At 33.4% G+C, this 18,144-nt stretch overlaps 1 protein-coding gene across 1 annotated transcript; it reads left to right on the top strand.

Annotated features, from left to right (window-relative positions):
* The first annotated feature begins 318 nt into the window (after nt 1-318).
* LOC106074192 (60S acidic ribosomal protein P0-like) lies at nt 319-16,462 on the top strand. The gene is made up of 9 exons (XM_056015798.1): nt 319-375; nt 9,383-9,484; nt 10,285-10,384; nt 10,550-10,625; nt 10,846-10,933; nt 13,541-13,687; nt 14,940-15,048; nt 15,823-15,899; nt 16,017-16,462. Exons 2-9 carry the CDS (start codon nt 9,431-9,433, stop codon nt 16,320-16,322), a joined length of 957 nt encoding a protein of 318 aa, XP_055871773.1. The 5' UTR covers nt 319-375; nt 9,383-9,430; the 3' UTR covers nt 16,323-16,462.
* Nucleotides 16,463-18,144: the final 1,682 nt, after the last annotated feature.

The following is an 18,144-nucleotide window of genomic DNA, read 5'->3' as shown; positions in this document are numbered from 1 at the left end:
GTACCAATTTGAGTTGTTATTAGTTTTGCTCTATTTTTTTAATTTATTATTAAACTATTGCTGTTATATACTCCTTTCGTTGAGATTCTTTGGGTTATTTGTTGACTAAGTTACAGCAATATTTTTAGTCGCTTTTAAAAAATGATCTATATAGATCTAGAATACAGGAAATTTTACTAAAATAATATTTTTTTGTCAAATTTTAGACTCTAGATCTATATATATAGATCTAAATAGTTCTAATTAAAAAAAAAAAGATATTTCTGTAATATCCTAAAAGGCATACTTAATTCGTAATAATAATGTCGTTTTGTAAAAATCTGACAACGCCAGAAGTAAACCGGAAAACGTTCTTTTTAGTATCAACCCGTTAAAGTAAGCATGTTGTCGACAACCTAGATTTAGATATAATTTATTAGATTTTATTGTCTTCTCTAATTTTATTAAATAATAAGCACTCAAATTATTTAGTGTTTGGAATCTTTTCTTTGCTTTAATGCTTAGTTTAAGCGTTCATTTAGTTAAGTATTTTCATTTATTAAAAAAGAATGCTAAGATAAGTGGTTAACCTATTATCGATAGTAATTAAAAACTAGGGATGTTACAATTTTTTTCAGAAAAATTATTTTAAGAATCTTGTTGTCTGATATGTTGTAGATTTGAAAGAGCCTTCTAAATTTATATGAATTATGTATGTATGATTCCTGGTTGAAAGAAAATAAATTTTCTATGTGTGCTTGTCCTTATCATAGCAACCAATGGGCACGATGTGAGGAGATTTGAATGTGTTGAATAAATATGCTTGCCATTTCTTATATATTAATCAACTAGTCCAAAAACATGTTTCAAATGAAAGTTTATTGTTATTAAAATATCTGAACACTAAGCTGCATATTATATACTCATTAGATCTAATTCTACATCTATTTCAAAATGAGTAACTGCAGAAATAAATCAATGTCAGCCATTTTGACATCATTTCAGTCTAAGTTTTTTTTAAACTGCTATAATAATTCAACCTATCAGAAAATTGTTTGATGTCACATGACCAATCTGACCAATCACTGTTATCTTGGCATGTAAACAAGAAGGCTAAAATTACAATGGTTAACAATGGCCTCCAGCATTAGATTCAACTGCTAAATATTAAAAAATTAATAGCATCCAAAGTGCACAGTATTATGTGAAAAGTAAAGCACTGAAATTTAGCCAGAAAAATGCTCTACAATACTGGAGAGTCAAAAGGCGTGGGAATGTTGAGCTTTTTAAACTATACACAAGGGAAATCGAACCTTTATTTAAGTCTAATAAAACGAAACCTTCTACTCCACGTGGGAAAGCGTAATTTCATTCCCGGAAGCCATTTTTATTGGTCAATCAAAAACTATAACTCTTTTACAGAGAAGTATTCAATTAATAGGTTAACAAAGTGCACCTTTAAGGTATGTAAAAAAAATGTCAGAAAAAAGTCGAAACAGTTTTTTGACTTAATAAAAGGGGCGTGTCACCGGATATTCTAACATCCCTATAAAAACTTAATTTAACTTGACTTATAACTTAAATTAGACATCTAGTCTAGATCTATCATGATAAACTTGTCCAACTTAAAAAAAAATACATCTAAAAATCTCATTTTTTCATAACTGTTTTTGACAGTATCTAGGGATGTGAAATAAAAAACAATGGTGATTTATGAATTATGAATTGAATGTAGGAATGTAGGTTAATCAGTTAGAAAGTTATGATTATGTTCCTCAATATAAAATGTATCCATATTCACCTCTTATAGCCACGATTGCAATGTATTTAAAATCATAATCGATTTCAATTAAGGCCTATCTACAGAAGAAAAAAACGATCTCAAAATTTGATGCCATTTATTGATTTATTAATTAGGGAGGGGAAATAAAAAATTGATCTTTGAAAAAACAATTTTTCGTTAGTACATCATTAAAATACTTATAAAGAACTTTCCAATGGTGTTTAAATTATGACTGTATGTCTAATAGTTAGAAAGTTATGAATTTTTTTTTGTCGTTTTGGCCTAACATTGTTGCCATGGAACAAAAGAGATGAGTCATCATGAGAGCGTCTCTCTCGCTAAGCCAGCGAGACACACCCCCCGCTCAAAAAGTTAAAAAGTTGGAATTGACTTTCGTAGAGGATAAATCTACTTATTAAATAAGAAATTTAATAGTAGATTTAGTATTCATAGTGAATTTCTAGCTCACAAATCTAATTTCATTTATATTTATGAACTTTACTTGTTTAAAATGTAAATATTGATGTAATAAACAAATTATCGGGTCTAGATCTACAAGAATTGTCAGAGAGGCGGGGACAAAATGGCGGCGTTCTGATGGCAGAAAATAACAAAATATTTAAAAAGTGGGATCAAAATCGTCTGAAACAATTATTTTTCAAATGCGCTTTATAATTCATGCGACGACGATTAATACATAAAATCTATTTGAATATACCCAGAATATTAGGCCTTACATGGCCTCCAGTGGTTTTACATTGATGACGAAATTTTCTTATCAAAATTCAGTAAATTCTGAAAATCCCATAGCCCCCAATGGTAAACCGTATTTTCAAGTTTTTGAGCCATGCGATGGAGATATCGAGATAAAACTTGGCAGAATTATAGCCAGGCATGATATCTACCATGGGAAAAAAAATGAATCATTGATCATTTTCCTGGACCCTGTATTGCTAAAAACAAAAAATGAGTATTTTTGATAAGAAATTAAAAAATTATAAATAACTTTAAAACAAAGCCGTAATTAAGCTTTATATAGGCCATGGTCTAAAGTAATCGATAACAAATTGGCCTCACTTGCACATTTATATAAGTGTTAAAAATGTGCAAGTGAAGCCAATGCAAAAAAAAGTCGAAAACGCAATCTCAACTTTATGGGTCATTTTTTACTTCCGCACTTCCGGGTTTTTTCCGCTAACTATATTAATAATTTTTTAACTTCCGGTCTTACGGATTTTAACATATCTACAGTATCAGGGCCTCAGACTGGAATCAAGAATGAGAAAAAGATTAACGTGTTACGTGTAGGCTGTAGCCGTAGCGTAGGGAGGTGTAATAAAAATCTTTAAAAAAACAATTTTTCGTTAGTACATCATAATAAAATACTTTAAAATAACTTTCCAATGGTATATTTAGTATATAAATTATGACTGTACTTCAGTGTCTGTATGTTTAACAGTTTGAAAGTTATGATTTTTTTGGTGGGAGAGGACAGCTTGTCGCTGGATAAGCCGGGCGAGACAACCCCCAGGTCAAAAGTTCAAAGTCAAAGTTGAGTTTCGTAGACAATAGTACACAAAAACTATTTGAATGTATGCAGAATATTAGGCATTACATGGCCTGGAGTGGTTTTATGTTTTTTAAGACATTTCTTTATCAAAACTTAAGTCTCACCGTATTTTCAACTTTACGATATGACATGCATAAGATAGCATGTTAAAACTTATAGCCAGGCATGATATCCAGCATGTTTATTTTCCTGGACCCTGTAGTGGTAAAAACAAAAAAAAAGGGGTATTTTTCATAATAAATTTAAAAAATCCTAAGCATTAAAAAGGCCATTGTCTTGATTGTTGAAAACACATATTTAGAAGCACACATTTCATTAAAAAGTATAATAAAATTCCAAGTGCAGTCTGTGTCACAGTGTGTGAAAAAAGCTATCTCTAAATTAGGTCAATTAGGTAGTTGCACCAAAAAATTTAAATTGATCCTATACCAACAAATGTGTAATAGAATGAAAGAGTAGAGGTAGAAAAATGCGGTACGGGTAAAACTTTACATCGCAGGACCCTTTTGAAGGATATTACGCAGGTGGCAGCACCGCACTGTCTATCGCTACGGTAATCAGGTCACAAGGTCACTACCGGCTAGACGGTGTCGGTAGTATCATGTAATAGTTCGTGATAGATCTAGTCATTCTCTAATGACATGAAAACTCTGGATCTATATTATGTAATTAAAAAAAAAATATTAAAAAGGCTATAAAAAAATAAATAATGAGAATGAATTAATCTTTTTTTTTCTAATTTGTTTTTTTTTGTTTGTGTCACAAATGTATGGTACCGTTATCCTATATATGTACGGGTTATAGGCCTATATTTATATATTTTTTAATTTATTGATTTAATGTAATTTTACTTTAAAGTAAACCAATCATACTGGGTTTCGTATATGTGCAACATATTCTTTATTTTATTTTCAAATTAAATTAAACTTAATGGGTTTCCTTATAAGTACAGATATAGTAGCTAGATGTTTATGAAGAGTAGTGTGTAGAGACATATGCTATACAATACAAAGGCTCATTGCTGATGATTGCTGTATTAATGTAAATGAAATAAGTTGCAGTTGCATCTAAACCGTATAAAGGAATATATGTAAAAATAAAAAAGAGATGAAAGGTAGGCCTACACTAGAAGATGTTCAAATATAAGAACATTTGTGGTTCAGTTCAAACGTGTGGCTCTCAAGCATAAAATTTAGGAAAGTAGGCCTACACTGGAGTCACAGTGGAAATAACACGCTAAAAATTTACCCCACAACTAAAAAAATTCCAGTTTTATTGAACAGTGGTCTTATTTCTGCCAGATCTCTACAAATGTTTTTTTTTTTTTTTTTTTAATTATTTCAAGTTGTGAAATCCACCGTAAAACATACAACGCTCAAATATTAATTGTATAGAAGCTTTTGTGTAAAGAAAGATACATAGATTACTATGACCATGATGTCCACTTTTGTCTTCGGGAACCGATAATAAATGAGCGCTCGGTATTAATTTGGGATAGACATAGTTTCGAGCTACATCATTAGTTGTATGTATGAAGAATGATATATTTAAACTATAGCGACTACTTTTATGTCCACATAGACTATATTTCTTCGCAAATGTCATAATTAAATTAAATACTTATTCCAGCTACACTAGAGTGAGACTAGAAGCAACTCTAAGGCTTTTACATAAAATCAGTGAAGTGAATTGATATCAACTGTATTAATAGATAATGAATGTTGAACAAACTATTTATGCCTAATAAAAAATTAGCATTTGTATTAAATAACATATGTCTCCCCATATGTCTCCCCATTTCTACACTGATTTTTTAAGTGAATTACAGCTAGGTACCTATTTATGATCAAAGAAATATTTATAGAGACAAAGTCAAGTGACGTAAGTTTTAACTTCCAATTCAGACATTCTGCGGCCACATTCAGGGACAGGACAATTAGGCGGAGTTCTCCTCAGAATGTTGTGGTTTCGAAGGAACTCTCGCGCAGTTCCTACGTCACTCACAATGTCGACAATCTCAGTGATATGCATTGTACTAAAATAGAGCAATCAAACCTTCATGACACATACAAAGCTACGCAGCGAGAAGCAGATAAGCTAACGGAATCTAGTATGTCATGACATGAAACTATATGAGACAACTATAGAATTGAAAAGATTGAAACTCACACTGGGTTTTGTATCCGAATCAATCAGAAATAAAAAAGGGAAAGCGACGATGCGATGTTCACTGTAGGATGGCTTGATAATAAACTGCCCTAACTAAAACGTGGACACGTGACTTAAGACAAACAAACCAATCATGCAAATCTGTCGTGGGGTATCCAAATGTGTGTGATTTGACCATTTAAGTGAGGGTTACATGAAAAAACAGCAGGGGGGGGGTGATAGGAAGGGATGGGTGGATGTTGACAGTCTAGCATGTGGCGAGGGAGTTACGCAACATGGCCATCTGTCTTATATGACCTGCGTGCATGTATTGTATGTATTGAGTATGTAAACCTACATTTATTACTTAAAAAGATTCAGGTATCTTCAACTGTATAGCTTTTAAAAAGAAACCTTTTAGATATACAGATAGAGAGAGAGAGATGGATAGGTTAGAGAGATAAATAGACAGATAGAGAGAGATAAATTAGACAGAGAGAGGATAGATAGATGGATGCATAGAAAGAGAGATACGTAGATTTTGTTTATTTATCTAGCTAATTATTAGAATAATTAAATAAAAAGTGTGTTTATTTAAATATGCTATATAAAATCCCATTTGTATAGTTATTTGAAACATTTTCACAATTTCCCATTTATTTGCTACGCGTGCTTTACTGCGCCGTCGGCGTTGTGTCTTACCGTAACCAACGTAAAGGATCTCTGTTCTCCGGCGCAATAGTTCTTCTCACGTCTGCTATCAAACTCGCTAGACGGTCGGCCATAAAACACATATATTGACTCCACACACACACCCCCCCCCACTTTTAAAAAAAAAAGTGGGGTCAATTAACCTTCACTTACTTATAGGATAGGCATCATACTTACTTCTATTCGGTGCTTTTTTTTTTCTAAAGAGCTGCATACACTCTTGCAAGAGATGCGCCACTGTCTCCACCGATTCTCCACAGTGTCGACAACGGGCATCAAAATTTGGCCGGAACCTGGCAAAGTAAGCACCAACAGGGCAGTGCCCCGTTCTACACTGCGCAATGATAGATTGTTCCGACCTTTTTAGCCACCACCATGGATCGTCGCGGTCGCGTTGCCCTAAGGCCGCTATTGCTTCCTATCTCTCTTCCATTTTTTGCTTGGCTCCTTCCCGAGTGTACAGAATGTTTTTTTTTTAAAGCACTAACTGATATCTGTAACTGGTTATAAAACTCTAATATATATTGGAAATTAATCTGGGGCAATTAGTTTTTTTTTTCTGTTGTCCATAGACAATTGTGGCTGTTCATCACTTGTGCTCCCCACCCGCCATCGAGTCCAACAAGGGGTCGAGCCATTAGGGTGTCCAGAATGAACCCGCCAGGGCTATACCGATGCTATACCCAGTCAGCTGCTGCATCCGACGTGTGTCCGATACAGCAGCTCCCTGATTGACCCTTTAGGTCGATGACCTATGCTGGTAGCTCAGCTCGACCAGCCGATTGACTCAGAGCAGGCCATCTGGGCTACAGGACTAGAGGAACTTTGAACCATTTTTTTGACGCACCCTGTAGTTTACCCTTGCGGCTCAGTCCCCCCCCCCCCCCCACAAGACACCCGCCCAGGTCCCCGCGCACTGCTGGATTTGAATTTTTCCATTCACTCCAAGCACACCAAAAGTTACCTAATTTAGTTGGCGTCTATAAACCTTTGCATTTTATACTAGGTTCACAAACTAGAAAACGCACAGCTTTGTTAACATTTTATAGAGATTTTTGACGTGTATCTTAGTTTATTTCAAATATTTGGAAGTAGCCTATTCCGTAGCCTATTCCGTAAAAATTTTATCTACTTATATGATGCTAGGGTCACTTGACCTAAACAATAAAGAACTTGAAAAACCAAACAGCGGACCTGGAAGAAGATGGATCTCCAGCTGTTCGGCGCCAGGATTATCCGACCTTCACCATCATCAGTACAAGGAACGTCAGGACCATTTACGAGACTGAGAAAACTGCAAGTGGCAGCAAAGATGAGAAACATAAACCTTCATCTTAAGAATCAGCGAGTCAAGTTAGACTCTCTCCAACTGTCCCCACGTCCTGGGCCGTCCCTATCTTGACGACTACAGGTATAAACAAATAGTTTGAGAACATCGCGCAGGATGGACAACAGGACAAACTGATCGTGCTGGTACGAACCTCGCCGATAGCGAAAGAAATAAGGGGATGCACAAAAAGCAGCCCTGTTAGATAGCCCTAAAACAGGAGCATTCAGACATACGAACAGTGGCTAACTTTGCCGCTTCGGAATCGGCTTACTTAGTAGGATCCGATTGTTCGTGGACTCAAAAATAAACACAAACTAGTTTTTCATGTGAGTACATTATTTACATCCTTTGTCTTTCAAGACAGAAGGAGACAGTCGGCAACCTCGTCATGGTTAACAAAATGTCCATTTCTAGCGTACTCGTAATATAAAAATCCAGTTATGGATTTACGGCAGTGCGTCAATCCTGTGCCTATATTTCCGCAAACCTAAAAATATAAAAAATACACATTTTGTGCTTGCATATTTAATAATTATTTTTAAAGTAGAAAAATAAGATTACATACTCTAAAAAAAAAAAACGAGGGCAGAAACAAATGTATTTCAAAACGTATTTAAAAAAAAAAAACAGTTAACACACGATTAGATTTATAATATTATTTTTTAGCAAAGATACGTAGGTCTATAATTAATTAATTATATATTAATTAAAATTCCCCAATTAAAAACATAAAATACCATCTAAACATTAATAGTTATTCCAAGAATAATTTATACCAAAAAATCTAAATCTATATTACATAGATCTACGATTTAACGTACTAAAAGAGAGAGTGAGAGAGAGATAGAGGGCAGTGACCGGGCGCGCTCTGCGCGCGGGCAGGTGAGGTCACGTCAGTACGTCATCATACGTGCGGATAGACAGCTGCCAAATAATTGACCTGAAAAACTAGGGTCCTGCGATGTAAAGTTTTACCAAAAATGCTTCTTAACAACACCAAATTTATTATGCTAGCATTATTGGTTCAAAGGTTATTGTGATTTTAAGTTTGTCTGAAGCGTCCTGACATCCTATGGACTTTATATAGAGAAATTTAAAAAAAAAAGAAGCAAATTTTTTTTTATTTGAATATTTCAAAAACTATATACATATACAAAAGTATATATTAAATTGCATTAATCATAAATTAATCATAGTCAATTTAGTATCATTGGAAAGCTGAATGAATTTTCTAAGTGTATGGTTAACAAATTTATATGTTTTTTTTTTTTTCTTCCTTGTTATTTGAAAATTTCTAATTTTTCTGATTAAAATATTTTGGACATAGTAAGAGAAAAAAAATAAAAATTTTTCCCACTATCTTTAAAATAAACTCAAGAAAATGTAAAAAAAAAAAAAAAATGACATCCTTAATTTCAGTTTTGTAAATTCTGAACAGGAAATTGTTTTGAAGTCAAATGTGTTTTTGGTCCAAAATGGCAGCCTGTTACTGTTAGAGTACCTACTCTAAATTATCGGTGGTTGTTTACTTCTACACTTCCGTTGTTTTGTTTTTTTTTTGCCTAGCTTTAATCATACTTGAATGTGTTGTCTTGAATTGAATGAATTTCAGATGTACCGGCACTAACATATTTCAAAGAAATATTTTAATTCACCTCCCTATAGAATCACTTTTCTTAAATAAAATCTCTTTCTGTTTTCAGTTTAATTTTAATCGCAGGACATTTTAAATAAGGATAAAGTTCTAGGTCTCTGATGTAGACTCTAGCTAGATTTCTTTAGATTAGTCATGATTATGAATAAGTATACAGGAAAAGAGGCAAAAGGCCTTAATAACAGAGTGTATTCTTTTTTTTTTAAGGTTCTATCTTTAAACTGCTACTGTCTTAGCAATCCCTGAATCACAAAGATGGTCAAGGAAGACAGAAAAGTTTGGAAGGCCAACTATTTTGTAAAAATCACAGTAAGTAATCTAGGCTTAACAGTAATTTGACAAGGTATGTCTTCTCTACAGGTTTGCAGTTGTGTGATCTTACCTATATCATCTATGTCTTTCTAGATTTAGAGTAAAACACCCTGCCTTAAAGCTTTAAGCCAAGTTATAGCCCCATAATGATTATTCATAGATCTAGTAGATATTTATCACTATGCTTAGGTAAGTTGAGGTTTAAGGGGTTCGACTCAACCAAGAGAGAAATTTAAAGGCCCATGATTTTCACAAAAACACTTGATAAAGTTCTCAAGCATAGCTAAAACAAAATATTTAACCCATTGGCTCCTCCTATCGCGGTTGTATATAAGAAGAACCCATCATGTCTTGTTGAGAACTAAAGCCTGAGAATTATTTTTTTTTTTTATGAAAACCAGATGTATATCGCATTTTAAATTAATTTCTAAAGAATATTTAAAAGGATTATGCCCATAGCCCTAGTGTTGTAGTGTATTTTGCCCTTTAAGTCACCAGCTCAAGAACACAAACTTTTCCAATACTTCATATCACCTTTCTCTGCATGTAATTGACATGACACATAGGCCTTTAGAGACACTAGTTTTACCTGTATCCGGACAAGCTTTTATCATCAGCAACACAATTTTGAGGCTCCTAACAGTGTAGTTGCCCATCACTGGCATCAGTAATGGCATTGGGGTTGCTGTTTTAAGCTTAACTTCTAAAATTTTAAGAAAAGCCATTATTTAGAACTGCATGCTGGTGCAATATTTACACCCCATTATTGCTTTCAATAATTACATTTTTCTTTCCAGTCACTTTTTGATGAATACCCAAAAGCATTCATCGTTAAAGTAGACAATGTCGGCTCAAAGCAGATGCAACAGATTCGCCAGGGTCTCAGAGGGAAGGGAGGTAAGTTAAATTTATAACATTACATTAGCTTACATTATGCTAATTTACTTAATTTTCTTTGATGATAGTTTTTATAGATGATATAAATGAATACTTTTAATGGTTTAGACAAATTTAATTTACTGTTACCCTTTGCATAAAATTTTTGTCATTTTTATTTTATAGTTATCCTTATGGGTAAGAACACAATGATGCGTAAGGCTATTCGTGGTCATTTGGACACCAATCCAGGATTAGAGAAGTAAGTACCCATTTTTATACATATCAATATTATTTAGCTTATTACTGTAATTGATTTTATAATTAGGATTTTAAACATTAGATTTAGTTCTTTAGTTTAATTTCAGTAATATATTTAATAGTTGAAATAATTCTGAAATCATACATGTAGTGTTGCACGAGTCCAACTGGCATTTTTTGTCATATGCATATACACTAATAGCATACAAAATTATTTTCAGGCTTTTGCCAGCAATTAAACACAACGTGGGCTTTGTCTTTACTAAAGATGATTTGACTGAAGTCCGTAGTCTCATTTTGGAGAACAAGGTAAAATTAAACCTTCATGATTTATATTATTGTTACATTTGCATGAAAAGTAATGTCTACATGTGGAAAGCCTTAACTGCCATTTCTAATTATTCTGGTTGGGGTGTATTTTATAAATGGAATGGTATAGTAGTAAATAGGAATCTGTACTTGTTCCAATAAACAAAGCCAAAAAAAATCTTTCTACATTTTATTGGATTATTACAAAAACATGTTGATAATGTTGTTTTTGAAAAAAAAAATGTAGCTGTAATAGAAATATTTCTTTCAATGATGAATCATTGTTGCAGTTGAGAGTGTGAGGCTATAGCGAGGGGTTAACCTCCCACGTTGGCACATGCATAAAGATCATTACTATTGCAACAACTGTCTGAGATTTTAATAGTGATAATTATGTAGCCAGATGCTTGGCATGTTGTTTTGATTTTCCAACTAATTTGATGTTTCTCCTTCTGATCAAAATTGTATGGCTCAAGATTTTGTCCAGTTTTCAAATGAAATATATTCTTTTAGGTACCGGTACCATAGGAAAAAAATGGTAGATATAAGTGCTTAAAATCTATAGTTCAGGAACTGCACTGTGTGGGCTTAGTATCATTTAAAGAAAGAGAAAAAAAATATTTTTATATGTTTTTGTTTATTGATTGAATTTCTATATATACAATGTAGTTTATTAACATAATGCTGAATTATTATTTTTTTTTTTTTAGAAATATTTTGAAATGACAATATTTTTTTCGCTGCATATAGCTAACATACAGCAATGAAAGCTAGTAAATAAACAAGTCTACAGTTTAATTAGGATAATACTTAAGTTAGAAATTCGGAAATGCTTTTAAGAACATTGATTACTTTTGTATATAAAAACTTGTACACTGTGTATATGATATAACAAATGTACTGTGATGAAAGATGGTTGCAGTTGAGAGTGTGGGGCTATAACGAGGGGTTAACCTCCCAAGTTGGCACTCACCTAGAGATCATTAGCCTTGCAGCCACTATCTGAGTAAGATATCTGGAAAAATTAAATAAGTATATTTATATAATCAGATTTATAACTTAACAGTTTTGATTTTCCAAACAGTATAGAAAATCGCCTGTTTTTTTTTTTAAGCTGATAGTCTACCGTTACGCAAAATCTCCCAAAAATGACAGCTAGTACGCAAATACGAATTTAACCCCTAGTGTTATGCATATTGTATCTTCTTTTTTTTTTCCTCTCTAGACTCGCTAACAAGCGGTCACAGAGGTTACGCTAAGCCGTTCTATGGGGGGGGGCAGAAAAGGTGGGGGGAATCACTTTGTGACCAGATCTAAAATGTTGATTGGTTCTTGATAGCAGTTAGATCTACATTTAGTCTAGAAATGAAGAACGCGAGAGTGAGGGAGTGGCAGGTTGGTACTGTCAGTTAGCTGATACACCGTGACTTTTTTCATTAGAAATTAATTCATTTGGAGCTTATAAAAAGTTGAATTAAAAAAAAAATTTAAAAATCCCTGATTCCTGTATTCATTTTAACAAAAAGATATCGAAGCGCTATCGATTCAAAACACATTGTAGATCTAAATCTAGATGTATCTATGATCTAGATTACTTATTATACAGGGATGTATCTATAGGCTAGACTACATTCTAAGACATTATGTTACGATTCACTACCTTCTATATAGATCTAATCTAGTATGATCTAGATCGATAATGTTTAGGTCTAGATTGTTAGATCAAGTTTTTTTTTTAAAGGTAGGCCTACGTGAAAGGTTTTGTGTAGGCCTACATTTGTAGTGGATCCACAGGAGTCCGGATCTAGATATCATCTCATATTTATCTAGATCTAATCATGACGTTTAATTCAAAAGCTTCTAAATCTAGTTAGCAGATGTAGATATAGATCTAAATAATTACATAGTAGGTCCAGATCTAGAATTGATATAATTTAGGCTAAGATTATGATCTTTATACATATCTAGATTTGTTCTACTTGTCTTTTCTGGAGTATAGACTAGATATAGTATTAGAAATTAATATAAATTAATGAATTATTTACTTAGATTTTTGATCTAGTCTCTAGAGCTCTGCAACTACTAGATTAACAGATTATATATATATAGATCTAGATTCTAGTGGCAGTTGTGATACAGATTTGATGGCCTTTATTAATTAAAAAGAAATAGTGTTCTTTAATATATAGAGATTTAGGTAGGCTAGGATTTATTAAAACTTAGTAAAACTAAAAAAAAACATAAAAGAAAAATGTCATTAGGTTATAAGGAAAGTTAAATATAAATGCCAAAATCTATTAGTTTTTAACTTCATAGCAGAAAAGTTGAAAAATAAATTGACTGATAGTTTATTTATGTATAAGTAAGTAGATTTCAGTATCTATTTGTATATTGAATGCTTAAAAAGATATGTACTGGTATGTGTATAAAGTATAACTGGTCTAGAATGATGAAATATTGTTGCAGTTGAGAGTGTGGGGCTATAACGAGGGGTTAACCTCCCAAGTTGGCATTCACATAGAGATCATTAGCTTGGCAACAATAGTCTGACTAGACATGATTTTTTTTTTTGTTGCTGTGATGTAAAATGTATTATTGTTTGTTCAGGTACAAGCTCCAGCCAGAGCAGGTGCTGTAGCTCCTAAAGATGTCAAGATTCCTGCCCAAGTAACAACTCTTGGACCTGAAAAGACATCTTTCTTCCAGGCCTTGTCTATCCCTACAAAGATTACCAAGGGTACCATCGAAATCTTGGTGAGTTTTTAAAAGGCTTATATCAACTCAGTATGTCTGTATGGTAAAAAATTTGTACATGTTATTTCTACCCCACCTTATCAGATTAAGCTTTTATTTTGCACAATTATTTCTTTTTTTTTTATCTCAGATTTATTATGTCTGGGTCACTCATACATATAATTACACTAGCCTGACATTATCCACGGCCTGCGGGTCTAAGTTTGTGTTTACTAATCTAGTGGATTGGATTTAGATGTACGTTAAACTTAGCTAATGATCCTTTCAAGTTTTTTCTCTTTCGTTACAAAAATAAAATTAGTTTTGCGAAAATGGGTTTACCTGAAGCCGATACATGCATATCTATTAAAAACGAAAAGAGCGATAGCTTTGTTAAATGAATGGGAATATAAAGTGAACAATTAAACGAAATAATTTTTAGTACACGATTTATGAATGAATGTAGATCTAGGCCTATCTCAACACAGCTTTGCAGCTTTTGTAAACGAATGTATTAAAAATGCTTTAATTTGATCAAAATATGAAATGAATGGACTATAATTAGTATGTTCATGTGTTAAAGTATAAAACTTAAAACTATCTGTGCGAAGAGAAGTTATATCATATTAGAGTTTTAGACCTAGGCATGGAAAGATGTCTAGCATTACGGTATAGTGTAATGAAAGAATGTTCGTCAGGAAATCTGTAGTCACAGATAAAAGAAACTAATTTATGTTAAAAATGGTTTTGAAACACAAATTTGAAGGTTAGGGAAGGTTTTATTATATAATGAATTCAATGGACCTTCTTTTGTATTTTCATGTCAAAGTAAAAAACTATAAGTGCAAAGTTTAGTTCTTAAAATTAGATCTAGATCTAAATCCTTTCGATCTTTTCTCATGTCAACATTGTAAGCATGGCCTAGATCTGTAAAATATTATAGCTGTAATAGAGTTGGTCTTTTTTTTTTTTTTTGAGGGTCTTAAATTTGTTTTAGGGCCACAATTCATACACTACGGTCTAAGTTGGTACCCAAGGAACATTTCTGCCAAGTTTTATCAAGATTGGTCAAGCGGTTTTTATTTCTATACGGGGACATACATGCATACGACAAACATTCTACTTGAAAGTATAGATGACTTAACTAAACTAATTGATTCAATTACACTTAATATAAGCTTTGTTTTTTTTAAAAAGTGTTTTTCATGTTTTTATTTCTTTGTAAAGTTTCAAAGTAAAATAGTCAAGTTATTTTTTTTCCTGATATTATTAGAATGAAGTGTCCTTGATCAAGGAAGGAGAAAAAGTGGGTCAGTCTGAGAGTACTCTACTTAACATGTTGAACATCTCACCCTTCACTTATGGTCTAATCATTGATCATGGTAAAACATTTTTCCATTACTGTGTTTGTTAGCTACAAGTTGAATAAGAATAATGGTGTGTGTTTTATGGGACAGAAAAGCAATAGAAATTATGCCTACTTGATTGATTTAAGAAAATCTGATTGTAACAAGTTTCTCATTTATAGTCTGGCACCAAAATTTTTGCTTTTAAGTCATGACCATAGCTTTTTCCTTACTTAACTATTTCACTGTTGCTGGCAATATCTAATTTTGGGCTGTTTGTTTTTAAATAATATTTTATCCTTTAAAAACTCTGGCCTTGGAGAGCAATAGTGAAGCTATTTTTAGGAAATAATGGTTGGGGTAAGAAGCCTTTTGAGACAGATATGCTAATCAAATTAGAGACTGGGAAAATGCAACTAAATCTTATGAGATATCTACATTTTTTGAGCTCTGTAGACCTGTTTATGACTTGCTTATCCCTAGGTCTATTTTTCTCTATTATAAAAGGAATTTTTTAATGCTTTTTATTAGTTTTTTTTATAGTGAATTTAGTCATAACATTTTTGTAAATAATTGATACAGGGTAAAATAATCTCTTCTCTTTGGGATTGGGTAGATTATAACTGGTTCTATAAATTTAATGCAGATATATTTTCTGTCCATTTTATCAGTTACATAACATACTATTGTCTGCACTGCCATCTTATTTGATCAGGCTTTTTCTTTATACATGTTGTTTGTATTATCTGCGATAGTGTAGAGGGGAGTTAGGTTGATTAGTTTGATTTAAATGTTTTCTATTCTTTACAGTGTATGATTCTGGAACTGTTTTTAGCCCAGAAGTTTTGGACATCACAAATGCAGACATTATTGCCAAGTTTGTTGAGGTGAATTTTTCAAATTAAAAAGAAATGTTATTCAATTAAACTTTTGTTTTGTAACATTTCCCATGTAATTGAATAACATTTCTTTTTAATTTGAATTTTTTTTTTTTCTTCTTGTAGGGTGTGCGCAATGTTGCTACAGTATCTCTGGCTATAGGTTATCCCACTGCTGCATCAGCTCCCCATTCACTTATTAATGGCTTCAAGCGGTTGTTGGCTGTTGCAGTTGAAACAGATTACACCTTCAAGGAGGCTGAGCAGACCAAAGAGTACCTGAAGGATCCTTCCAAGTTTGCTGTTGCTGCTGCTCCTGCACCAGCAGCCGCAGCTGGTAAACCGGCAGCAGCCGCCGCACCAGCAAAGGAAGCTGTCAAAGAAGAGAGTGAACACAGTGATGAAGATATGGGTTTTGGCCTCTTTGACTAAATTCCTGTATATGTCTGTATGAGGTTACAGATAATGTGCCACTAGTTGACTTGCCAGTAGGTGTATGGGTTTACACCGAAATGGCATCACTAAACTTCCATGTTAATGTAACTTCTGTTGAATAAATTTTTGGAACTCTTTTAAGATTTTTTTTTTTTATAATTAGGATAACTCATTACTATTACTAGTTTACTAATTATTATATTGAAGAAAAAGTGCTTAAGTGATATGGATTGTGCATGTCACATAAAGGATGAAATAGTCAATCAGGGTAATGAAAATATTAGCCATTAACTATCAGTACAGGTTAATTTTTCTTTATTATATACCGGTACTTGAAGTTATTAAATATTTAAAGGACATACTCCTTTGAAATGGGTGACAAGTGCTGTTAATCAGTATTTTAACTTTCTATAAACATGTGTGCCCCCCACCCCACCCCCCCCCCCTTTCAAAAAAAACAACAACCAACACCTATTGGCCTTATCCTTGGAAGGATAGGGGAGAGCTGCTAACTCAAACACTATACACTTTGGTGTGCATCATCATCAATTTTTTTTTTTTTTTTTTTTTTTTTTTATTATGGAGGAAGTAGGTATACAATTATGACCAGCTTTAAAAGTTGCATGGATTGCCTTGTGAAAATTCTCATTATAGGTACAATGCATTTGGATAAGTTAACAATAGGTATGTAAAATTCTAAGCTGGCATTGTCTCAGAATGCAGTTCCTATTTGATGATGCAATACAAAAACTACCCTCATTTAAAACCTGTGGCAAACGTTTAGGAAGGTACTTGGATCAGTTGATCTGAATCCACATCAGTGGGTCTAATGGGAACTATGTTGGGTAGATTTAAATCAAACAGTATTTGGAAATGGTACGAGGTAGTTAAGTGCGAGTTGTGGATTTAGGTAATGGTATTAGGGGATTACCAAAACCAGTGACTCATCTGGACGCATCGATTGCCTTCTGAGACAAAAGAAGCTATATGTTAGGGAATTGAGCCAATTAAAAACGTCATTAGACGTAGTATCCCGCCCCCAGTTCCATTCATAGGTGTGAGAATTCAAGCAATAGCCCGAGGAAGCTGGTTGGTAGCCAGAGGGGACCACATGCATTCTTTTTATCAAAGACTCTAAAAGCAAAGATTTACTGTTGCAGGGGTAAACGACTATAGAAAATACGAAAAACATGCATACCCGGTATATGTAACCCTGCCGTATATGTAACCCTGCCGGACGAAGTAAAACAAGGGATGTTTGGGCCATGAGGCCTTCATCAGCTACAAACAAACAAAAATAACCAACAATGAACACAAAATAGTTTTAGGTTAACTTATCGCAAGTGGAGAATCTTAAAGAGAACAAGCTTTCAAGAAAAAAAAACGAAATCTGGCAATGAGGCCCACATTGATATTAACCTACCACCCTCACAATGTGAAAGCAAAAAACATCTTTCTCAAAAACCTGAACATTCTCCTAGCTGATGAACATACTCGCGATGTCTTTTCATCCCCACCTCTTGTAGTATTCAGCCGAGACCAAAACCTACAAGACATATTAGTACACACTAAACTCCACAACATTTCAAGTGATCCTAGCACTTGGCCATGACGTAACTGTCAGACCTGCAAACACACGCTCGCCACCCCCACCATCACCTGTCCTAAAATGACCATCAAAATCAGTGGCAAATTTAACTGTAATAGTAGAGGAGTCATATATGCTCAAGGTGTCAGATGGTCTATATTGGAAACACAGGCAGGACCTTAAAAACACGACTCCAAGAACACCTTAGAGACATTCGTAACTTTGCAACTA

This window comes from Biomphalaria glabrata, chromosome 17 (assembly GCF_947242115.1).
Source record: "Biomphalaria glabrata chromosome 17, xgBioGlab47.1, whole genome shotgun sequence".
Lineage (NCBI taxonomy): Eukaryota > Metazoa > Mollusca > Gastropoda > Planorbidae > Biomphalaria > Biomphalaria glabrata.
Note: the sequence above shows the minus strand (reverse complement) of the source record. Positions and strands in the feature narration are given on the sequence as shown.